Source organism: Trachinotus anak, unplaced genomic scaffold, assembly GCF_046630095.1.
Source record: "Trachinotus anak isolate AG129_WGS33_773 ecotype Australia unplaced genomic scaffold, CSIRO_AGI_Tana_v1 ptg000028l, whole genome shotgun sequence".
In the NCBI taxonomy this organism is placed as follows: Eukaryota; Metazoa; Chordata; class Actinopteri; order Carangiformes; family Carangidae; genus Trachinotus; species Trachinotus anak.
The window spans coordinates 6837501-6861605 of NW_027273879.1; the positions used below are offsets into that span (position 1 = coordinate 6837501).

The 24105-nt window shown below is 41.6% G+C and overlaps 2 protein-coding genes across 8 annotated transcripts in view; one reads left to right on the forward strand and one right to left on the reverse strand.

Moving 5' to 3' along the window:
- Nucleotides 1-9333: 9333 nt before the first annotated feature.
- esm1 (endothelial cell-specific molecule 1) lies at nucleotides 9334-11222 on the reverse strand. The gene is made up of 3 exons (XM_071466012.1): nucleotides 10675-11222; nucleotides 10088-10231; nucleotides 9334-9890 (listed from the first exon to the last, which is right to left on the reverse strand). Exons 1-3 carry the CDS (start codon nucleotides 11096-11098, stop codon nucleotides 9796-9798), a joined length of 663 nt encoding a protein of 220 aa, XP_071322113.1. The 5' UTR covers nucleotides 11099-11222; the 3' UTR covers nucleotides 9334-9795.
- Nucleotides 11223-12485: 1263 nt separating this feature from the next.
- Nucleotides 12486-24105, forward strand: part of LOC139611248 (probable E3 ubiquitin-protein ligase HERC1) — a 39777-nt gene continuing 28157 nt past the window's right edge. For 2 of the 7 annotated variants that reach the window (XM_071465734.1, XM_071465738.1), the window contains exons 1-20: nucleotides 12601-13092; nucleotides 15593-16595; nucleotides 17456-17551; nucleotides 17652-17834; nucleotides 18164-18376; nucleotides 18577-18675; nucleotides 18794-18890; nucleotides 18993-19136; nucleotides 19341-19468; nucleotides 19835-19979; nucleotides 20157-20328; nucleotides 20440-20574; nucleotides 20775-20940; nucleotides 21189-21314; nucleotides 21739-21963; nucleotides 22167-22319; nucleotides 22529-22661; nucleotides 23113-23316; nucleotides 23468-23689; nucleotides 23931-24104. In XM_071465734.1, the coding sequence (XP_071321835.1) occupies nucleotides 15624-16595; nucleotides 17456-17551; nucleotides 17652-17834; nucleotides 18164-18376; nucleotides 18577-18675; nucleotides 18794-18890; nucleotides 18993-19136; nucleotides 19341-19468; nucleotides 19835-19979; nucleotides 20157-20328; nucleotides 20440-20574; nucleotides 20775-20940; nucleotides 21189-21314; nucleotides 21739-21963; nucleotides 22167-22319; nucleotides 22529-22661; nucleotides 23113-23316; nucleotides 23468-23689; nucleotides 23931-24104 (3787 nt within the window). In that variant the 5' untranslated portion in view covers nucleotides 12601-13092; nucleotides 15593-15623. Of the gene's footprint in view, nucleotides 12568-12596; nucleotides 13093-15592; nucleotides 16596-17455; nucleotides 17552-17651; nucleotides 17835-18163; nucleotides 18377-18576; nucleotides 18676-18793; nucleotides 18891-18992; nucleotides 19137-19340; nucleotides 19469-19834; nucleotides 19980-20156; nucleotides 20329-20439; nucleotides 20575-20774; nucleotides 20941-21188; nucleotides 21315-21738; nucleotides 21964-22166; nucleotides 22320-22528; nucleotides 22662-23112; nucleotides 23317-23467; nucleotides 23690-23930; nucleotide 24105 lie in introns of those variants that run through there. The other 5 variants (XM_071465735.1, XM_071465740.1, XM_071465737.1 and 2 more) reach the window with 5 other exon arrangements.

A 24105-nucleotide genomic window follows, 5' to 3' on the forward strand; every position in this document is an offset into this window, starting at 1 on the left:
GACTTTCTCTTGTATTTCAGATTACACACAAGCAACTGGCAGTTTTCAAACTCCCGCATCGTGTTCCACTCTGCTCAAGGTGTTAACAGCCAAGAATATGGTTCATGATGTGGAATAAAAATCCTGAATTTCCATACATGCCCTGTGAGTAATCCGGCGCAGACACTGGAGATGGCCCCAGCTCTAAGGTGTCCTCAGGATGACATATACAAATGACTGCATGCACGCAGCTTGACAAACATTTATTCAGTGACTCTATCCTCACTTTGGTGCAAGCCCAGCTGTATACACACCAGTGGAAAGTGCATCTTGTTTATTTGGGAGTGGTCTAAGATTTTTTTTTTTTTTGTCTTTTCTCACAGTGGCTCCTTCTGAAGAACATTCCTGAAGAAGAGCATTTTCCATTTTGTTTGTAATATATGATAAATGGAGATGGTCTCATAGTTAAATCCTTTACACTGTGGTTATGGGTGTTTGGCATGTACAGTACATTCCTGAGCTCAATCATGCAATCACTGAGCTCCTTATCTACTTCTCACAACCTGCTTAATGACCAGACATAGACTATTGATTTATGACACCAGAAATACTTTGAAAATATGTTACTCTCTTAGAGATTCCAATGCATGGTTGGCATGCAAGCTCTAAAAATGAAATATAGGTAGTTATATGTAATAAAATGTTCACAGAAGAACAGTTTAGAAATGATGTATGGGCTTCTCAAAGAACTGTAAACAAAAGGTTGGAAGATGCTTCAGTGCAAAGGATGAAGTCTGGAGGAAGATGGAAGAGGTACATTTTTTAATGGTGATTTGCATCTAAATCTCATTAAATATTGCAAACATAAGCTCAGCTCAAAAAAGTGTAGAATCAGATGGACAAGTTTTCACAGACAAAAGACGTCTATTTCCCAATATATACTATACTGAAATGGCCAACATGCAAGCTACAAGTAAGGTGACAGAGGACTGTCATAGTGTTGAATGTGGAGGAGGTGACATGATCCTGGCCAGGTTATTAAGGTGTTAGAGGGTCAAGTGTAGGACCAGGCTAAGCACATTATGTATTGATCTGTGTGATCTATAGGCAGAGTCTAAGCAGTGAGGCAGGAGTGCAGTCAGAGCTGATGATGTACACTGTCAATGTTGGACTTTCTATTAGCATCTGTCAAGTGATTGATCAAAGAGTCCGCAGCAGAACATGAATCTATCCAAACCTTCAAGCGGACAATTTTCTGAATGCACAGACTGTGATCCGATTTAGGCCTGAAACCCTGCCTCTGTTTATTTTTTTATGTTTACAGTAACTGGTTCTTTAGCAGTGCTGCACCAACCTGAGAAAGGTCACCAGGATCGTACAGGACACATTGCACTGAATGCACATTTGCGGCTGTAGCAAAGCTGTGACGTTTGTTTAACAGCACAATCTTTTCAGCCATCCAGACCAGTGGTTCCCCACTTTTTTGACTTCTGACCCCTACAAAAACAAACCACTGTTTACCTGCAACACCTCATCACACATAAAGGTCTCAGCGTGGGTGTGTGTTGTGAGCAGTTCAACCAAAGACATTGATATTGTCACATCAGTAACAGAGGCCTGAAGTAGTCAATATTTCAGAAAGAAAAAAGGGAAGTATTAGCAAAAAGCTAGAAAAAATAGATACCTTTTTTTTTGCAATTGAAGCATCCTAAGACCCATCAGATTTATCTTAGGACTCTTTGGGGAAACCTCATCCCCAGGTTGCAAACCAGTAATCTAGACACTAAGGGCACTAACTCAGGTCAATGTGTGTGTCTTCTGCAGCCATCTTTATAAGACTTACACCCTAAAAATAACTTACTGGATATCATTGGTTATTTGTGAAGTGGTTGTTTGTCGATTTGTTGAGAGCAGCTGTGGCTCAGGAGGTAGAGTGGGTCATCCACCAACTGGAAGTTTGGTGGTTTGATTCCCCCCTCAACCAGCCCACATTTCAAAGTGGCCTCTGTGTTTAAGTGCGTACGGTAGAGAAAACACTGAATGTGTAGGGAAAAGTGCTGTACGTGTGAGTGAGTGAGTGAATGTGGCTTCCACTGCAGTTTGCCACACTGACCTTGTATCCCATGGTAGCTCATGCACAGTAACCGTGTTCTTGGCAGCACACTTTGTTTTTTTCTCCGTCACTTTTTATCACCCGATATGGAATGTCATTATGAAACTGAATGGCATGTCATTGAGAGAGGTTCAAATGATTTTTTTTATTTGCAGCTGTGCAAAGATATTTATATTGAACAGTCAACTGTGAGAACATAGTATAATTCCTTCCTTCCAATAAAATATAATCACCGCACAGAGGGTGAGTCTTTTTAGGTGTCATGAAAGGCCTCATTAGATCAAACCAAGATTAAATTAAATGTTGAGAACAAACAACGGTAGCCTCTGATCCATCTGTCTGCCACCATCCTTCAGCATGTTTTATTATATTTGCAGGACGTGGAATGCTTAACACGAAACACTGTGACCTTGTGACGTAAGAAGTGGCCATCTGTAAACAAACTGGAGCCGCATCTACTCCCATGAGAGACTCTATCTGATAGGAGATAACTCATAAGGTTTGAATGGATGAATCCTCACAGAGGAAGCCTTTGGGAATAAAAATGTTCTCGATGGTCTGTCGTTCTCATGGCCTTCGACTCTGAGGGTTTGGACAGTTGGTGACTTCTGGACAGATCATGAAACACCCTGGAGGCTGACCTAGACAGAAGGTCTATCCCAGTGGACTGAGATAACACTAGCACACAGTTTCTTTGATTATACAATTTTCAGGCCTCTACAATTTCTATAGGAATATGCAGTATTCATGTTTGACCACTTCCTGCCCTGTACTTAAATGTAAATGTAAATAATTGATAGTTTAGCGTGTTGTATGGCATAAATAGTGATATTGGGAATAAAAGCAATAGCTGAACTTCTGCAGTTGGGTGTGACCTCTGTTGGCAAGTGTCAGTTCCTGTTCGCATCAATGCAATAGCAAGCAGAGAAGGGCCGCTGACTTCTTGATTTCCACTGAAGACTTTGTTAAAACCTAGTGAATATCAACAAAGAAGAAAGTGGAAAAGGTAGTGTGTGTAAACAGATGTGTGTAGCCAAGGAGAGCAGTCCCAAAGAACTGAAGAGGCTCTTTAGACACACAGATACATTTATTTAAAGCAGCAATAGTCAATACTATGATATTACCAATGGTGAAAAATCTCTAACAGCCCAACAACAAACAGCAGACAAAGCAGCTGGTGAACATAGTGAAGCGTTCAGCAGCTAAAGAAACATTTATATTTTGGTGTCCACCAAAACAGAGCTAAAGGAGGGTGAATACTGGGCTTAAATTCTTAAAATGTGTTACTACTGTTGCTTTGAATATGCTTGACATGTCAATAAGCCAATGTTTGCATTAAAAAAAAATAGTTTTATCAACTTAAATAGGGTGATGATAATATGTCCATGTCCACAGCTTGTTTCTGCTGCCCCCAAACGGCCAAGATCAGTTGTTTCTGATTTAATATCTAAACAGTGAGTGTGAAAAAAAAAAAGATAAAGAAGTGAATAAATGATAAAACTGGGGGCTCCCTGCTGGCCTAGGAATGAAAAGTAATCATGAACCACAATGTCTGGGGTTGCATGTCATCCTATCTCTCTCTGCTCTCTACCACTGACTCTCTAATGAAAACTGAGAAAAGGACACTGTTGATGGTAGTTACAGGAGTCTATAAGGGATGTAGTCTGCGTGTCTCACTTGGTCTCACTTTGTCTCACAAAAACTACAGTAGTAAGGTTGCATTTCCTTTTTTTAACTTAGTGACAGATGTTTTGAAAGGTCAACACAAACGCACAGAGCCAGGCAAAGACACACTACAGTGGGTATGTGTACACACACACACACACACACACACACATCTTTCTTTTATTTATTCACCTGGACCTGAGGCATTTTTCCTTCCTCCTGGCTGCTTTAAATTGAAAACTCCAGCTGACCTTGGTTCGGTTAACTGGAAACATCTCTTAACTTGTACATATTCCAGTTCTGTGGTACATGAATTATCTCTGAACAACTATATATCACAATAGTAATCATTATTTATTTTCAATCCTCAGTAGTTTAATGATGTTCTTTTCTTTACTAGTGCAATAGTCTAATTTTCCATAAGATAAAATCAATAATTTCTTGAGAGAAATTACGGTTTCCTCCACAGCAAAGCTCATATCTCCTTGTTTCCCTTGATGCAACATTGCTCTCTGCTGGTGACTTCTTAAACTTTTGGATTAAGAAATTTCACAATCTTGGTTATACCTATTTCTCTTTAGCTTTTCAGTTGTGCACGCACATTAATAGTCATCACATAAATATGTTATTTGAAGAAATTGTTTGTATGTTGATCAATGGCACTTTGACAGTGGCCAATCATCAATGTTGGCTAAGTTCTATAAAACTCTTCTCTGGCTTATTGCAAACAGAGAGACATAAACCCAAATTAAAAAGATCTAAGTGAAATCACATATTGAAGTATCTGTCAGAGCTTCAGGATAAACCGAATGGACAATAAATGCAAGATAACTGTATGATACAATACCATCAGAGAGCCACCAGAGGTCCATGTGTCATACCAAAGGAAAGCAGTGTGCATGCAATTCAAAAACCTGGATCTAAATGTGTGTTGTATATGAGCACTCTCTCACAGCTCCAAAAGTTGTGCTTCATCATGATATGAAGCACAGTCACTGAGCACTTCATTAGGAACACCTAAACATCTGCATATTCATGCAATTAATCAATCCGCCAGCCATGGGGCAGCAGTGCAATGCATGAAATCATGCAGATACAGGTCAGGAGCTTCAGTTCATGTTCAGATCAAAGATTAACATCAAAGTGAGGAAACGATGTGATCTCGTTGCATGATTGTTGGTGCCAGACAAGCTGGTCTCAGTATTTCTGAAACTGCTGATCTCCTGGGATTTTCACATTTAACACTCAGAATTACAAAAAACATAAAAACATCAAGTGAGCAGCATTTTTGTGGATGGAAACGCCTTGTTGATGAGAGAAGTCAGAAGAGAATGGACAGACTGGTTGGACAGAGAGGATACAATTGCTCAGATAATAACCACTCTTTACAACTGTGGTGAGCAGAAAGTCATCTCAGAACACACAATACCTGAGGCGGATCGACTACAACAGCAGAAAACCACATTGGGTCACTGAGGCTGCAGCGGACACAGGCTCACCTAAACTGGGCAGTTGAAAAAGCAGGTGGGAGGGGAAGGGAGGGTCAGAGGGTCAGATGGGAAGGAGTTGAACACCTTTGGGATGTGGGAGAACAGGAGGTTGTCAGCATGAACGTGTACCTGGCAAAAATTATGTGATGCAATCATGTCAACATGGAGCAGAAAATCAAAGTCATGTTTCCAACATCCTGTGGCAACGAAGAATTGAAGTTGTTTGAGAGCAAAGGGAGGCAGTACCCAGTTACATCAAGAGACTATCTGTCAGTTCTGAAATATTTGGATTTATTTTTTGGCTGGCTACTAAAACTAACTAAAACTATCTTGTGGGGGTCAGCCATTATTGATAATAAACCTCCTGACGTCACATTGTCAAGAAAAAGACAATCCCTCCAGGGTTCATTGCTCTGCCAGGTCGCTGGGGTCAAGGCTCCGGCTGCTCGTGTAGCTACTGCCAGTTTACTGCAAAATGTTTCTCAGAACTATTAAGACAAAGAAAAAAGAGCTAGGAGGGAAACCCTGGGATGACGGAGCCACAGAATTCATTAATCAGACTGGCTTTCATTAGTTGAATCAAGTGACATGACAGTGCGTGAGCTAAAGTGCCTCTTGTTACTTTTCACAAGCCCCCTTTTTGATAACTGCTATCAATGTAATCAATCAAAGCACTTAATTTCCTTGTTTGGAGTGTTTGTGTGTTGTCTCCAATAAGCCTTGTCATTCTACAGCTACAATAAACAACCTGTTGAGGCAGGGCCAAACTGTAAATACCAGAACATCTATTTGCAGTAAATCAGTGTTATTTACTACTCCGTTCACGCACCTTTGTTTCTGCAGAGGCGGCAGTGACGTGTTCAGGGAGTCAGATAAAGGGTATTTCTCACCAACGCTTTCCTGTTATTTTCCAGGGTCCTTTGTTTGGTTGCGAGGCCTCGGCCTGTCGGTTCTCAGGGGAATGAGAGGAACATTAGAGTCTGAGTGCTAAGAACACTCCTGCCCTCACACACAAGGCTGCTCCCATACCTGTATCACTGTGTGTGTGTGTGTGTGTGTGTGTGTGTGTCACCTTGCCTTTGGATTGAGGAGATACATGATTTCATGACTTCTAGGGAACTTTACCCTTTATGAATTTGACAGTTGTGCAATGATACAAAACTGGGAAATTCCAGGAAATGCATTTCGTTATTTACTAATATGCAGTAAAGCTCTAGTTGTAATTCAGAATTACAGTAAGAAAATGACTTCGTAAGCAGAGAAAGCTGACCTACAGTTTGTTTGATCCTGCAGATTTTGTCGTTTTCAAACAAAGAAATTTGTTATCCTTCGTGTGACATTCTTCAATTCCCACAGTTTTTGTTTGTTTTTTTTACTGAAAACATGACTTCAAATGATAATGTGGATCATAGTTATAGAATAACTGATATTAATTTGATTTAAAAAGTACATTAGAGTTGACCCTTTTTCAAAATTTGACTCAGGGACAATGTGTTTGTTGAAGGGTGTTTGGGTGTTGAGCTTTCATTGAAATAATAATTAATAAGAAGAAGAATAAATTGGACAGGAAGTGTCCTCTTCTGACTCCTGACAAGAGGATAAGGCCTTTGCCGTTGTGTGTCACTTACAAATTCCAAGCTTTTGGAGTGTCACTTGAAAAAATCCTTGCTTTAAATTCCTCTCCTGGACAGACACAACAACAACAGGAAGAAGGGCCATTTTCACAGGTGTCAGGAAGCACAGGAAATAAACAAGCTGAATACTGGAAAACATTTTTGTACCAGCAAGAGTCAGAGGTGAGGCTAATAAGAGATATTTATAACTGGGACAGGATTATTTTTGAAATTTTGTCCAATATGTTTTGGTTTATTTTTCATCTGCTTTAGCTGTTTTGTACTTTAACACTGCCAGCTGATGTTTTATAGAGGAATGGACAGAAAAGGCATCTTCCTCTAATCAAGGGTCTATTATCATGCTTGATCATAAATGATTTGAGGTTTCATTCTGGCCTTTTACTTCAGAATCACAAAAACAATGAATATTTCAGCTTATTATTATGGTTAGCTTCATTACAGACCAATGTGTATGAGAGTATATTTAATTTTTCAAATGTTTAAAAAAGTTCAACTTTGAGGAGTCCATTTTTTAAAATCATAAACCCAGATAATGTATTACAGACAGATGATCACAAATCATTGCTAAATGCATCACTGGTTTATATAGTTAGTCTGATACAATACATTTACTATTACATTTACTATAATTATTTAACATTTACATTCAAAGAAAATGGATTTCTCAACTTCTGTAAAACTTCTAGTTATCTGGGAAGCCTATGGTCTGTTTTATCTTATTCTTAGGCAAAGTGGTACTGAATATTAGGATACCATTCACTCATAAAATGATGATATCTTGTCTGCTCTCTCAGGAAAATGATTCACTTCTGTTCTGGTGTATAAGCTGAAATACTCAGGATTGAAAGAAGAGCTGAAAGACTCATGGATGTTTTCCTCCAGGGAGGAAATTCTTCTCAAAAAAAAAAAAAAAAAAAAAGACCTTGAGCATTGTCTCAATATTTAAATCACTTCTGTTCACAACTTTGTTTCCCATGTTGACTCATAAGTCTGTATTCTTGGCTCATCCTGAGATCTTCATCTATTTCAATGCAACATTACAGTCAAAGCTAAGTTGAGAAAATTCTTCAAACATCGGAAGAGCTTCTCCAAATTCTCTCCCACCAGTGATAATCTTTTGCGAAGCCTGTAAACTCTCTTTGCCCATCACTTCTTATTCTATTAGTGGTGAAAGCATTTTTCCACGCTTGAGATGTTTTCTGCATGGGAACAAAGAATATTTTTGCCATTTGTGGAAGTCGAGAAAAGCACTGCGTTCCACAACTTAAAAGTAATTCTCAGCATTAATAATAACCATTTTTGATCTAGTGTTTGGATATACTGTTTCATATCTACATGGGAAACAAGAATTCCTTTTGCTCAAAAGATTTTTTCTTTCCAGAGCCCTTCACATTTTTTTCCAACTCCCCTAAACTAATGTCATCCTGGGAATATAAATGTCTCTGCCTCTTTTTTCAAAGAATTTCTACTCAGGCTTTAATCTACCACTGGGTCCTCCCAATTTCTAAAGTTACCAGGTGCCTCTGCAACATGTAGAGGTGTCAAATTCTTCTACAAATGGAGCATAAGGTGCACAAGCACGTTCTAAACTTTGCATGTCAACCGCCATTTTATTTGACTTTAATTATGGACCAAGAAAACACACCAATCCCAAAGATTTAGTTTAAGTAAGAGCTGCCCCAACTTCGCTCACATGGTATGTGGCACCAGTTATCCATTTCTGATGATTTCATCTTATAAATTATTTTAATTTCTATGGGCCACTGTAACAGAGATCTGTAGCTTTTCTGCAAAGAGAGAATCTACCTGATAGAAAACCAGTTTCTGCAGCATTCATATGATGCATATGAGATGCATATGAAAGCACTGAAAGTAATCTGAGCATTGGGGAAAAAGATTGTAATAAAACAAAAAATTGACCCCCATGGCTTGGGTCTCTCTAGTGAAATACAGGTAACCACTCTTCACCTTGATGATACAATCCTGGAGAGTGGTGAGAGGTGAGTGGAGTTTCTCAATACTTTTGTCATCCCCTTCCAAGCCCAGGTTTGAAATTGATTGAAAATCTGTAGACTAAATATGTGACTCAAAGTTTCTGAGGTTCCAAACTGTCAAAGTTCAGATCTATAAAGTTATGAAGCTGTGATAGCTGCTAACGGTGTTTCAACAATGCATTAAGGAAAAAGTCAGAAAAAAACTTAGCTTTTAATCTTTTGCATTACGCTTTGTATTTGATGTACTTTAACATGGTCATTTGATCTTTACTTCCCATTATTTATTTGTGGACAATGTATTCTTTATTTTGCAGCACTTTAAGATGAGATGTTTAAATCACAGTATAATTACACTGAATTCGTGTTCTTGTCATGGTTTTTAGATGATGCAGTTACTCTATATAATGATCTCATAAAGTTAACAGATAAACTAGACAATGAAAATCCAATGACAACAGTCAGTGATAACTTTGGTTTAATTGTAAGAGCATTCTTTACATTGGCTGGTGTCATATACATGATATTTCCCATGTTTTCATATATACAGTACAAATAAAATATCAGTATGGAGAGCTTATTGCTGTATCCAGTTTGAAAATAAATGCACGGCCCATTCTTGTGACAATAACTCTCATTTCTTCAACAATAATGTATGAAGGCACGCTAACTGAGAGACTCTGGAGTTGATCTGGACTGGATCATTCTAGATAATTTACTCTACAAACTGATACAGAACAATAAAAGAGAGATAATAACATAGTCTGCGTATTCATTAGAAAAGATGACAGGACCAAACAAACCAAATAAAATTTGCTGTAAAAAAGTCTGTTTATCATTTAACATAATAAAATATATCTTTCAGATCATTTATAAGTTAATGCTACATTTACACTGAATAGATTCAGTCTTGTCAGCACTTGTCAGCGAGGGTTGAGCCGCTTCGGAGCAGTGGATCTGTCTGTGTGTTGATCTGTGTTCTGGGTGGTGCTGACCTCTCCTGAGCCGCCATCTCCCCCTGAAAATAAAAGGGAAAGAGTTCATTAATGTTTCAATGTATGAAAAATAAAAAATACTTAATTTAGCACTTTTGGTGGGACATTTGACTGAGAGAGCCCACTGAGAATGTACTGATGATATAAATGCTTTCCAAAAAAAAATTTTTTTTAATGGAGAAATCTTTATTTCAAGAAGCCTCCATAATTTTTTTTTTACCTGCTTGTGGCTCAGTCTTGAACTTGCTGGCAATTTTGGGAAAGAATTTGAGGGTGAGACAAGCTCCTGTCTCCCTGTCACAAATGCCTCCCTTGCAGTTGCATGTGTTGCGGCACTCAACCCCATAGGTTCCATACAGACAGTCTGTAAAGAAGAATAAAATAAACACTTAAAAATCAGGGACAAAGAATAAGCAGTGGAAACGGTAAGTGCACCAGAATGGCTCTGATGTGGCCCCCACTTTTAGTTACTTAGTGCTACAGACTCACATTCACAGTCAGCATGAGAATGAGTGAGTAACTGAGCAGTCACCAGCAGCAGCATTAGTGTTTCAGTGCCTTAACTCAAAGCTTTGGCTGATCGATTAACCAATTCAGTGATGCACAGGTCTGCATATGTGCCGCTATAACCAACAGTTACATGCCAACGGTGCTATTTATTGCGATAATTAAGAAAATACAGCCTAAAAGACTGTAATAACATAATGGGATACTGGATTTGGTGCAGCAGAGCATCACCCTATATCAAAACGCAGCGTGCAGAAACAGCAGCAAGATTTCAAAACGGGCCATTTAATGTGCATTTACCTTTGCAAATCCCGTATTCGTCACCGTAATCGTCTTCGTCTTTGTAGAACTCGCAGAATAATCCCGGTCCGCACTTCACCCCGTGCATCCCCGACACTGTGCGGTAACAGTGCTCCCCTCTGCCGGCTGCGCAGACCTGGCAACAGCCGCAGTCATCCAGGACGGTCCGTGTGCACCGCTGTGTCCCGCCGCACCGCTCCGCGTTGCATCTGTCGGGGCAGTTCACTGCGTACTTGACGCTGGTACCCCACGCCTCAGCATCTCGCAGCAGAAGTGAGGACAGCACTGTGATGAGGAGAAAAGCCATCACTGGATGCGGGGAGAACCCGTGGAAGGCTGCCGCTGGTTTGTTCGGGAAGAGACGGAGAAGCGGGTCGCCTCTGGGAGACTTGAGTGGAGTGACCTCTGGTTCATCAGGTTGCATGGTTATCAGCGATGAACAACTTTGTTTTGCACATGGCTTGCCCCCTCGTCAATTTCCTCATTCCGGTGTTGTCGTCCCTTTTGCCAGTCAGCCCCCTTTTTAGAGATCCGGCTTGGAAGTGGGATTAACTCCGGACCGCCATCCAGGAATTGAAATCCGTGCGACCTGATGTCATAAATTATCTTTGGTTTGTTTTTGTGTGAGTGACGGAGCCCCCCAAAACCTTGACTGGAACGCTTTGAAGAATTCACTTTTATGCTACAAGATGTTTTTTAGTCACATATAGGAAAAACATATTGACAATATTTAACAGATTAGAAAAATGTCTTATGGGTGAAATGAAAGAAAACGAGAAAACTAGTCTCGTCTATTACATTATTATTATTATTATTATTATTTCATTCTGTAAAAAATAAATGAATAAAGAACTGACAGAAAATAAAACATGCCATCAATGATCCAACTATTTAAACCATAGGACACTGAGAGTGCTTTAAAGTTTCTTCTTCTAAGCTTCTAAGTAGACTATGACTTATTGATTTTGTTTTTCATTTTGTTTTTCACTTTTTTTTTTTTTTTTTTAAAGTTGCAAGTTTTAAAATGAGTACATTTTTTCTTTGGCAATAGAGGGACGTTGTTAGGGCATAAAAGAGACAAAAGACAACACACACAACTAAATTGTGCTTTAAAGGAGTAGGCTACTTTTACTTTAGTAGCACAGTTCCTTAAACTCTCAGGACTCACACTGGGAAAAAAATCGAAATTGAGGCTGATCCTTAGTCCCTGTTTTTGGGCCAAGGTCCAAAAACACTGGATGCAACATTTCCCATGATGCATTGTCAAGGTTATTTTCTCAGTATTGACAAAGCCTCCACCAGAGTCACAGAAGACATTATGCATCTGCTTCCACTGAGTAGTTGGCTGAACCTCCTGACAAGTAAATTGACCTTCATTTGTTAAAGCAGTGGACTGCCCCTTCAAGCAGGCCAGCCTCTATTACAGCTAGGCTGCTGCTGCTATAATAATAAATATATATGTCCATCCATATAAAGAATGTGCTGATCGGAGCGTAGTTGTTTTATTGACTGGATTTAATTATTTAGATATGGTTTTGAAGGTGGTGGGTGGGGTGGTAGGTGGGTTTGGGCCCTCAGAAATACTTGGTCTGGTCCTGGATTCTTGCACATTCATGCTTAATGAAACCAGGCTTCAAACATGTAACACACACACACACACACACACACTGGGCTGTGTCAGTCTGGATGGAAAGAAACGTAAATGAATGAAAACATCATGATGATGATAGTGATGACGATGATGATGATAAGTTCTTACTCCGTGACACAGGGTGGCGGTAACGCAGCCATCCAGCAGAGTGGCTGAGACTCAAGCAGACGAAGAAGAAGAGGAAAGAGGAGAAGGTTGATATGATATTCGCGTCCAAGGGAGACCTCACTGGGACGGGACAGGTAACGCAAACCATTTATCAGCGGGGGGGGGGGGGGGGGACTTGCTGTCAAGGTAACTCACACGTCTGCGGTGTGTTTTAATTCCCTAATACCCGGGTTAAAAATGTTAGCCCGGCGTTAACGAGCTGCGGGAGCGTTTTTGCCGAGAGCTGGCAGCGTGCTAAGCGGAGGGGCTTGGTCGGGTTTGACAGCCATGGAGCAGACTAGCAACTGCACTGCAGCCAGCGTTAGCTCAGCTCAGCTGTCACCGCAGATGCAGAATAATGTCACCGGTGTTTGTGAATGACACGGCGGGGTCCGCGTTTCAGATTCGCATATTTCGTTGTTTGTGTCGCTAACTAACAGCCAGGGATGGAAAAAAAAAAGCGCTACAAAATGTTGACAGACAAGGAGCCAGATAGCAAGGATGGGTCATTTCGTTGATGGTAAATGAATTCAGTTATCCTTTCGGCTAACGTAGCATGAATGCCCAACTCAAAGCCTAACTTGTGTCAACATGACAGCAGCCTTATCAGGAATATAACGGTATGTCTCTCCCCTCCCTGCGGCTTAAGATAATTAAGTTGCTGTCAGAGGTGAATTAATGCCCTCTGATATATTACCTATCCACTGCTTACATTAGCAACGTGTTTGATTTAACACTCATCCATGCATCCTTTGTTTAAATGCTCATTGTTGGGGTTGTCGTGGCAACAGCAGCCCAAACGACCCTTGGTCCAGCAACTTCCTCCAGCTGAGTCTAGGTGACTTTCAAGTCTCATTATACGGCCAGAGGGGACATATAAAACTGTAACTCCTGCTCTGGGTCTTCCAATGGGGTCTTTTCTCATCAAGGCCCAGGAAGGTACCAGATGGTGGTGGCTGAGGGCCATGCAGGTGGCCAAACCATCTTGGATTTGATACAGAGCTCGCTCTCTTGTGGTTTGAAGCCTGCAGAAAATCCTACAGAAAAATGCAATCAGTACCAAACACATCTACACAATGTCATTAGTTCATCCTGAGCCTAGGTGGGTCTTGCTACATATGATTTAAAATTAAAATTGAATATCTCTGAGGTTTGGACGGTTAGTCGGACAAAATAAGCAATTTGTATATATCACCTTGGATGCTGGGAAATTGGGAAATGGGCATTTTTCATCTCTCTCTTCAGCATCATGGGACAAAAAAAAGCAGTGTTACTGGAGCTGATTGTACTAAAAAAGTACAAATATCATGGCTTTGTATGAGATGTGACCCAGTTTCATAGTCAATCCCACTACTATCACCAACTTTTACTTTTCCACTGATCATACGCGGTGATACCTGCATTGAAAGTCATTTATTGAAATTGTTGACACTGTTTTTTAGAAGATTGAAGGCTACTGGTTTTATCATTCGCATCTATGCCTGCACATGAGCCCACCTGTGAGCCTTTATGATTTGATTTTGTTTTTATATCTTACTGAAGAGTTGTTTGGATGTTTGGCTCAATTTGTAGTCGGTGATTAATAAAAAGTAAGATATATGTTACTGGTTTGTGCATGTTTTAAATGGATCAACATTTGTGACCTGCATATTGCAGGCTACATAAAGTCTGACGCTAGCTGGGCTGGTGAAAAAACGAGGGCCAAACTCAAGAGGTGTTCTAAATGTTTGTGTCCTACAACTTCAGATAGTTTGTAATCAGTGATAGTCGCTCCTAACATTGCTGGTGGTTGCCTGACCGAAGAGCCCATTACTATATCAATGCTTGCTGTTATTTTTGGCCGGAGTGGAAACCATATAGCCCCACAGGCCTCAGGCAAGGCAAGAGAGATGAGGCCGTGTGAGTGTGGACTAGGGTCAAAGTGGCACACTCACATGTTTAGCAGGCTGTAACTAGCGCTTCATGTTTTTGTATAAGTTTTAATAATAGCAGCTCGGTGTCCCAACAGTATGGAGATTTCAATGGTTAGTTTACTCTCAAGCTTGTTGTGTTGCTTAACAGAAATGAAAACTTGTAAGAGAGATGCATTTGTATTGAAGGCACATATTTCCATCAAGCCTGAAACACATCAGAAATATTTCTTCCTCGCGCTAGCTTAGCCTTTTATAAATATACTTTAGAACTGGTAGGATGAATGTGCTTTAACTTGTGTCATAAGAATGTCATGCAAGCGATATTCCCATGAAATTACCCACTAAGATATGAATGTTGACCTCCATATTGTGACTGTCATGGGGATTCTCACATTTTAACCAGCATTTAAGGATTTCAAGCAGATCGGACTTGTTAACAAACCTTCATATTAAAATGCAATCTGGGAAAACTAAAATCTGTTTTTTTTAGTTCCAGGAAAGCTATTACTTTGAAGATCTAAAATGTCCTCTCGACAGCAACAACAGGCTTGCACTTTATTTTTCTGGAAAGCTGACAAACTATGCAGACAGGCAGACTGGGGGTTAGGTGGAGTCCAAGTGATCTTTCTACAGGATTGTATGTCAGAGCATCAGGTGATCAACATTGAGACGATGACTGTAACAACTGCATTCTGACTGAGATAGAGAATATGAATGAATTGACATGGGGGATCAGGTTATAATCACCTGTGTGCCTAATCTCTCGAAGCAGGTTTTGGCTTTGACAGGCCATATTATGAAACTAATACTCCTAAATGAAGATAGACATAATACATGTCTGTATATTGTGCAGCCTGTGAGACAAAAGTGCCCTCATTAGTGTGGTTGTGTTAGAAATAATCATATGGAGAGCTGAACTATTTCAGTGATACCCACTGGGCCTGTGGCAATATCCTGGATGTACTGTTTGTTGGAATATGGCCAACACTAAGGAGAAACCTGACACCTTTACAGTGAATTTACTTGGCAGGGAAATGCATTAGAACATTAGCTTTCAGCAGCAAATGTTGCCAGTGAATTGATGATGGGGATAAAAGTGCCTTTTCATTATGTTAATCAAGTGTGAGAGAGTGATATGTGTGAATTATATAAATTTGCCAATATACAGGCCTCATTAGGGCTTTCAATCATATTCTTTTTTTTTCAGGTGTACATCAAAGTATAGATAATGCTCAGACATGGTGCCTTGTCAGACCCATGTGTTGCTAAAGTGGCAGGAGCACTTCAATAGCTCCTGGGCTGCAGAAGATAGTGTGCAGACAGCCAGGAGGCATGGAGCTGCTGCGCTCTACAGTAAGCTTCTCCACAACAAGGAAGTGGTGACTCTGGCCCAGCCTGTTCAAGAACTCGTTGGCCCACGCCTGCCAGACTTCGAGTGTGAGTCCAGTGCCTCAGAGGAGAAGGAAGAGTACCTGTCATCCCTGCTTCGCAGCCAGCGATGGCTGGCTCACCGCATGCTGACGCAAACCTCCTACACCTTGGGCCTCCACCACAGGCTGGTAGTTCTCCAGAGGATCTACTACGCACTTCACAGCAAATACCATGACAAATTCCGCGTTCAGCTGCCCTCCCAGTCCACAGACAGCGGGGCCGAATGTGGGCAAATTGAGCTGGCCTCAGAGCCTTGCCTGCCAGGGGGTGTGTCCAAAGTCAAGTCGGGTACAGATGTTCTGATAGAGATGGGTGTGAGGACAGGTTTGAGTCTGCTCTTCTCATTACTGCAGCAGAACTGGAGATATGCCGCTTCGGTGCACCCTGAGTCGGTGCTTTGCAACGACGTGCTTGCCACGGCCTCCTCGGTGCTGACTTCGCTACCGCCACTCTCTCTGGCCAATGAGAACAAGATCCCGTCGGTGGGGTTGGACTGCCTAGCACAGGTGGCTGACTTCCTCAAGAAGACATCAGTGAGCAGTGGGACTGGTGGGGCAGACCCCACCGGTAGGAGGCTTGCGCTGGAGCTGCTGCTTGGGCTGGCCATACAGAGAGGCTCTCTGAAGTTTCTGCTGGAGTGGGTGGAGGTAGCTTTAGCTGCTTCTATGTCCTCCTGCACCTCTACACTGTCTTCCTCCTCCTCACTGAGCTCCAAGCAGTCAGCTGGTGTGGGCTTTGAGGTCATCCATCAAACCCTTTTCCAAATGAGGCAATACTCGGTATGTAACATGTTTTATTCTATATATGTTGTCTCCTTTTTATTCTATGTTCCATCATCTCTGTTCAGCTATAACCATTATTGTAAGCACCACATTTCCAGACCATGACATTGGATCACATGTAGGAATATATACATGTATTTCCAATGGCAGCAGTGGTTAGTTCATAAATTTCCATATCTTCACTTGCAGACATTTATATGAACATGCCAATAAATGAGGCCTTTTGCCTGCTGCAGACTGTCCTTTTTATTTGAACAGTCTCATTTGAAGCTCGTAGTGATGTATTAGTGTGCAGATAAGGATTAGGATTGAGTCAGTCTTCCTGTCCTCTCGAGATATGCATATTGAGTCATCCTTTAGCAGGCTAATCAGCTTTACAATATTTCTGTTCAAATGACAGCCAGGGCTGGGTACTGCCAACAACCCCATGATACTGTACATGATAACAGATTTTCAGATTATAGATTTAAGAGTTTGTATTTATGTTACATCCCACATATAAGCTACAATAAATACCTGAGGGATCACGCATCTTTCAGCACAATTTAGTTTTGGTTTCTGGTGAGAGAAAAAAAGGAGGAAGCAGCCTGCTGCTCTCTCCACTAACCTGTATCTCTGCTGACACCTGTGTCTGCCGCCTTCTCGTTTTTGACTTCACCCCCTATCTGATCATGCAGTGACATGTCACTGTTTTTGGAAAGTGGCTTTTCTTGTTCTGATATATATATATATATATATGGCTTAGAATTATAAGCACCTATAGCACCCTAGAAACATAAGAAAAATGATTCATGTTTAAACATGCTGAGTTATATTAAGAATACTTTGTTGAAGGCTAAGCACTTTTTTTCCCCCAGGGTTTCCGTGGAGACTCTGTCAATACTCAGGTGCTGAAGAAGGATGCAGATGGGCTTTGTCGGCTCTCTCAGGCAGCTCTCTGCCTCTTTGAGGAGGTAACAGTGAATTAAGTCACATACTGTAACATATAGACACTATTAAAACCTGTTAAACTTCCCAGAACTCAAAGAACCTCACCTTCCTCCCCTTTGGCAGATTTGTAACCTAGCATCCTACTGCCTGTGCTCCTGCAGCACTGATGCAGCTTCTCCTGGTACAGAGAGTGACACAGTCATGGTGTATGTGTGGGGCAGCAACAGCAGCCATCAGCTGGCAGAGGGAACTCTGGAGAAAATCCTGCTGCCAAAACTGACGCAGGGCTTCAGTGATGCCCAAATGGTATGGCTACTCATTAGAACAGGGCACTAACCACAGATGTCACATTATTCCCATTTTACAGGTTTACTTATTTTTAATTGAGAGAGAGGGAGAGAGGGAGAGGGAGAGAGGGAGAGGGAGAGAGAGACTTTTATGTTATTTCCATTCAGCCAGCATCAGATAGGCATAATAATGTTATAATCAGAAATAGTGTGCTAGTTGTAGTGTAGTGTAGTTGTAGTGTACTTTAAAGCCTATTTAAAAAAAAAAAAAAGGATTATAAAATAATATAATTCTTCCATGTTAAATCTCATCCTCACCCATCTTTATCCACTTGGTTCTACTTTTAGATTGAGGCGGGTCAGTACTGTACCTTCTCAGTATCTGCAGATGGTGCAGTGAAAGCATGTGGGAAAGGCAGCTATGGCCGTCTGGGCCTGGGTGACTCAAACAACCAGTCCATGCCCAAGAAACTTGTGCTGGAGCCACATAGGAACATGAAGAAAGTGTCATCCTCCAAGGGCTCTGACGGTCACACTCTGGCCATCACTGTAGAGGGAGAGGTAAAGAGTAAAAATGATCGGTGGAACTGAAATGACCTCTGATTACTCATACATATTTCAACGGTTTGTAGGCTGTAGTTTCAACAGTGGTTTTTCTGCTCTGTTTCTGTTACAAAACACAAATCTGTAGGTGCTTGTGAGATTTTGACTGTCAGATTTCTTTATTGATAATTGTAAGATTTAAAAAATGTTTCTCCCAGGTGTTCAGCTGGGGTGACGGAGAGTATGGGAAGCTGGGCCACGGCAACAGTGCTACACAGAAATACCCCAAAATCATACAAGGACCGCTGCTAGGCAAAGTAAGCAAGCAGGAAACACATCAGCTTGTAGGGAGTGGCCTTGTACATTTATTCATATGTTGTTTTTGAAAAGGCATAAAGTGATTTCCCTTTTAATATATGACCATGTCTCTGCCAGGTTGTTGTTTGTGTGTCTGCTGGCTACAGACACAGTGCTGCTGTGACTAATGATGGAGAGCTGTATACGTGGGGAGAAGGGGACTTTGGCAGACTTGGTACACATCCTATTTCTCAAGTTGCTTGTGCTTATTTGGCTCAACATTTTCAAGGTGAAATCAATCCTCTGGTATGTTAGCAACATGTTTCTCCCTGACCAGGTCACAGTGACAGCCAGAGTCGGAACGTGCCCACATTGGTGAAGGACATCAGTGGTGTGGGTCAGGTGGCCTGTGGCAGCTCCCACACCATTGCTGTGGCACAGGATGGACACACTGTGTGGTCCTTTGGAGGAGGGGACAATGGTATGTTGACAGATGACATGGCAGCTTGAGATCACACACTTAAACAAAATATAAACATTAGCTTGAGCAGAAAATCAGATGCTTTTTGTGCCCTTCGTGAAAACAGACTGTAGCATCACAGTATCACTTGTGCTCTATCATAACAAAAATATCTTGAGCTGGTGGGATGTGATACTGGTACTCAGATATGACTCATCCTTGTAGGTAAACTAGGTCATGGAGACACCAATCGTGTGTATCGCCCCAAGGTCATAGAGGCCCTGCATGGATTCATCATCAGGAAAGTGTGTGCTGGCAGCCAATCATCTCTGGCCCTTACCTCTGCAGGACAGGTGAGATGTCGCATTTCAGGACAGAGAGGATTTTTCAAAGTCAGAACAGAACTGATGAGTGCTACATACAAAATTTAATACCACATTTAACCCTACTGTATAGCTCTTACTTGTTCAAAACTGATCCTTTGACAGAAAAACGCAGTCTAATGTATTAATTTGAACAAAGCTAAGCTCTCTTTGTCGACAAGCTTTTATTTTGAACGAGCATTCAAAACATTGCAACAATTGTTATCCATCACTCTCTGTCTTTACACTTGATGGTGTTCAGTCCAAATAATGCAGTTGCATTTAATTACATCCCAAATACAAGGACTAGATGTCAATAATGCCTTCATTTTTGTTAATGCAATGTTATTTCTTCAGGTGTTTGCATGGGGCTGTGGCTCGTGTTTAGGGTGTGGTTCCTCTGAGACGACCTCTTTGAGGCCCAGGTTTGTAGAGGACCTGGGTATCACCAAGATCATTGATATCTCATGTGGAGACAGCCACTGTCTGGCTCTGTCTCACGGTAAGATACCTTCAACAGTTCACAGTCACTTACTCAGATAATTATTTTTAAAAAAAAACTTGCTTTCAGAATTTTTTTTTAAATTCATGGTAAGAATTATAATTTTTAGGTTTGTAAATGGGCTCTTAAAATTGTGATTGTGAATGACTGTCAGGTATGCTTCTCTTCTTTCGTCAGAGAATGAAGTGTATGCCTGGGGGAACAACACCATGGGCCAGTGTGGACAAGGCCACACTTCTACACCTATTACCAAACCTAAGAAAGTGCTCGGTTTAGAGGGGGTTTCGATCCAACAGATCACTGCCGGCACTTCTCACAGCCTGGCTTGGACCGCAGTTCCAACTGACCGGTAAAGCTGCTACTCGATATATTCTATTCCTCTACAGTGTAGACAAATGGGATTTCACCAAAGAAATCACACTAGTATGGGCTCTTTTTAAGTGACTTAGTTTTTTTTCAGGCAACTGGTGGCATGGCACAGGCCCTTCTGTGTCGACTTGGAGGAGAGTACCTTCACCTACCTACGCAACTTCCTAGAAAGTTACTGTGATGGCATCGGGAATGACACACCCCCTGCTCCGTTCTTATCCAAAAGGTATGAAATTACCTTACAATTACAATCGCTTACCTCAAGGCTGTATTTTATGTTTCTGTTTGAAAATGTATCTAGTATAGAATCACTCACACACACACACACACACACAAAAAGATGTTCCTCACCACCAACAAGGAGGACATGTTGACTCACTTTCCACTGAACCCATGTTCCTAATGCTCTCTGTGTCTGCGCTTCAGGGATCACCATCAGTTTCTTTTGCTGTGCATGAAGCTGCTGTCCATCCACTTGTCTTTGGCTCATGCTGGGGGCACTGGTGCCATGGTTTTGGGGGCTCAGAGCAGGCCCCTCAGAAACCTGCTCTTCAGGCTCATAGACACCAACATGCCAGACTCCATACAACAGGTAAACTAAAAGGCTGTGTGTTTATAATTGTTTTGATAAAACACTTATTACAAACTTGTTACAAATGACAATGGGATTTGGAGGGATTGTTTGTGTGGTCTGTTAAGCTCACCAAATCAAAGTGTGAAGTGTGCTGTTAGAGTCTATTTGTGCTAATTTTGTTTCATTTATTTCTTGCCGTAAAACTTCCTTACCCTTGATCACCGTGCATATTTTCATATTGTGCTGATATTCTTGTCTGTCCTCAGGCAGTTTTGAACACGCTGTCCATCGGTGCCTCTCTGCTGCTGCCTCCGCTGAGGGAGAGAACGGAACTGCTCCTCTCCCTCCTTCCTCAGGGCCCTCAGAGCTTGAATGCCCTCTCCAAAGGCCAGGTATGTAGAGTTCCTTAGTGCCATTTAAAAAAATGTATGATCTGTCATAATACAGAAGCAGTGCTGCTTATTATGATGGATCATAATATCTGGTCTATATAGAAGATGTTTGTGTAAATATAAGGACACAATTCAAGGACATGTATTCTGCCATGGCTGCTTGGCTTCCTTCATTTTGACTATGACTGTGATCCAGAGAGTTGGCCAGAGAATTGATGGAACTAGCAAACAGTGTGTTTGTCAAAAATCACAGCGCCAACTTGGAGCGTTGCTAGGCAATTTGTGAAGACTGCTTGAACATTGTGAAAATGTGTTGCTGTAAAAACATAATTTCTTCACTGCAGAAATGTTTTTGGTAACCTCACACTTGCATGATCAAATACTGGACAGTTCTCTCTTCTTCTTTCATCTGCATCTTTCAAAGCGTCTTCAGTTGGACATGGTCCTCAGTAGCCTTCAGGACCAGAGCCATGTAGCTTCTCTGCTAGGTTACAGCAATTTTGGGGAGGTGACAGCCCTGGGACCCCCACTGACACCCGCTATGTCAGTCCGGCCGCCCTCTTCATCCAGCTCTGTTGAAGCCTATGATCCTCTACATTTAGCAGAGGTCCTCCTCAGAACCCTGCTTCTCAGCATAGGCTTTTACACGGTATGGAACCAAGGACTCCATGTGTTTGTGTGTAACTTTGTGTCCTAAGTGTGTCGAATGGGGGATTTACAATAAAATCTTTGGGTTAATATAGTGCATTGTTGTACCAGGTTCTTTGATTTCTGGACATTTTGGTGCACATTAAATTAGAGCGATATTCCTGCTCCTCCACATGCATTTTCTTTTTGTGTGTGTTCATACAGGAGCGGGCATTTGGGGAATTGGAGAAAAACAGTGACAAACAGCTTTCTAGTGATAGCCAGGGACAGACTGATCCTCCCTGTCACTTCCACCAGCTGCTGTCTGGACTTCACAAACACCTGCTTGCCCATTGCTTCATCCATTCCAGCCCTGAGGTACATTATAGTAACAGCTATGCAAAATAAAAATATGTGCAGTACGTTATCACAGAAATTACTGACAGGAACTGGGGACATCAATTTTTTGTGAAACAGTACACGATAGCTTAATGCTGACACGCGTATATTTAAACCTAATATTCAACCCAGAGTTCTGTGGTGTGGTGTGCTGCATTCAGGTTCCCGCTGACTCTGCTGTTTTGCAGGATGACAGCAGTGTAACGCTGCTTCGTGAGCATCTTTACCTACTGTTCCCCTGTGCTGCTGAGACACTCAGGAGATCCACCAAACTGTTGAAGGAGAGTTCCCAGGATAAACAAATCATCAAGAAGCTGAACAGTAAGAATAATGGCTGCGAACAAGTGTCTGCCATCGTAACCTAGATACTCTACTGTCCCACATAGTTTTCTTGTTGTTATGCGAGTTGTTTGCACAGATCTAAATTGCACTTTTATTCACAAAACACAATCAGAAAACATTCTTTTTATTATTTACTAACCAGTGGAATGGCATGTTCAAACATTTACACAGCAGATATCTCTGTATATGATTGTGTGTACCAAAAACAGCTTCAGGCATAATCATTTGTCTCTACTTATTTATATAATAACACTGTGAGATTTTAGAGCAGTGTACAGTTAGATCAGGTCACGCTGAGATGTCAGTTGATTTGATGACAAGCACATAAACACATTCAATAAATGGAGTTTAAAATCCATAATCTAATCCTCTACTTCCTCAGTTTTATCAGCAAGTCTAATCCCCCTCTCTCGTCTCACCCTTGTCCCAGTGGTGTTGTACAACTCAGTGGCTGGCAGCCTGCTGTGCCAGGTAATGTACTCCTTGCTGCTGCTCCCCCTGGGCACAGTTCAACCTCTGCTGAGCCATTTACTGGCCTTGTTGGAGCACCTCGATGATTTCAATAGGTTGCTGCCAGAGACAAGCCTGCTGGAGGAACAAGAATTAGGGATGGAGGCTCAAATAACTTGTTCAGGTCAGTGGATTTTGACCTACCTGCTTGACACACAGAGTATTATCATTGTTAGCCACAGTGTTGCCATGGATATCATTTTTTGAAAAAGGATAGCCCATTTTTACACTTATATTCTTCCTGGTTTAACAATGACAAGGGGTCCTCTCTGCAGATAAAAGTGAAGAAAACACATGCCTTGGACAGCAGCCACAGGAGGAGGAGTGCAAGTGGGTTTGGCTGTTGGACCTGGAACGGTCTGTAGCGTTGGCAGTCGGCCGCTGCCTTGGTGGTATGCTGCAAGGCCCGCCGCCCTCGCTCCAGGAGAAAACGGCAGAGTTCTGGCTATCAAATGTCCTTCTCAGGAATGGCCTCGAGATGGACTTTGAGGAGCTGGGTAGGAAAACAAACTGCTCACTCTCCACGCATTCACATGTGCTTATGTTTCGGCAAACCAACTGAAAGCAGTTTTTACCTTACATGCTATACATCTTAGAGCAGGAGACCCTGAAGGCCATCTGCAACTTGAGGATATCATTTTATTATGCTAATGAGGAAATAAACAATAGTTTTAAATGTCATGTGTAGTTTTCACTTGGCCACTTATCCTGTGTCCCATGTGATGCTTTGTCCTGTAGACTCCAGCATGGAATGGCTGACTGAGGTGGTGCTCCTGGGCAGTAGTGATGCCAGGCTAGCAGAGCTCAACCTGAATGAGGAAACCAGGACTTTACTGGATCTGGCACTGGGATCCTCCAGAGGATCTGCAGGTGGACTGTGGCAGAAGATGGAGGAGTACGCTCACAGCAAAGG

Bases quoted from the DNA above. Each gene is read 5' to 3' on its own strand.
- esm1 (XM_071466012.1), bottom strand. From the start codon at position 11,098: ATGCAACCTGATGAACCAGAGGTCACTCCACTCAAGTCTCCCAGAGGC. The intron at 10,232-10,674 runs GTAAATGCACAT...TCTTCTTTACAG, and splicing joins CGAATACGGGATTTGCAAAG to ACTGTCTGTATGGAACCTAT. The intron at 9,891-10,087 runs GTAAAAAAAAAA...TTTTATTTTCAG, and splicing joins CAAGACTGAGCCACAAGCAG to GGGGAGATGGCGGCTCAGGA.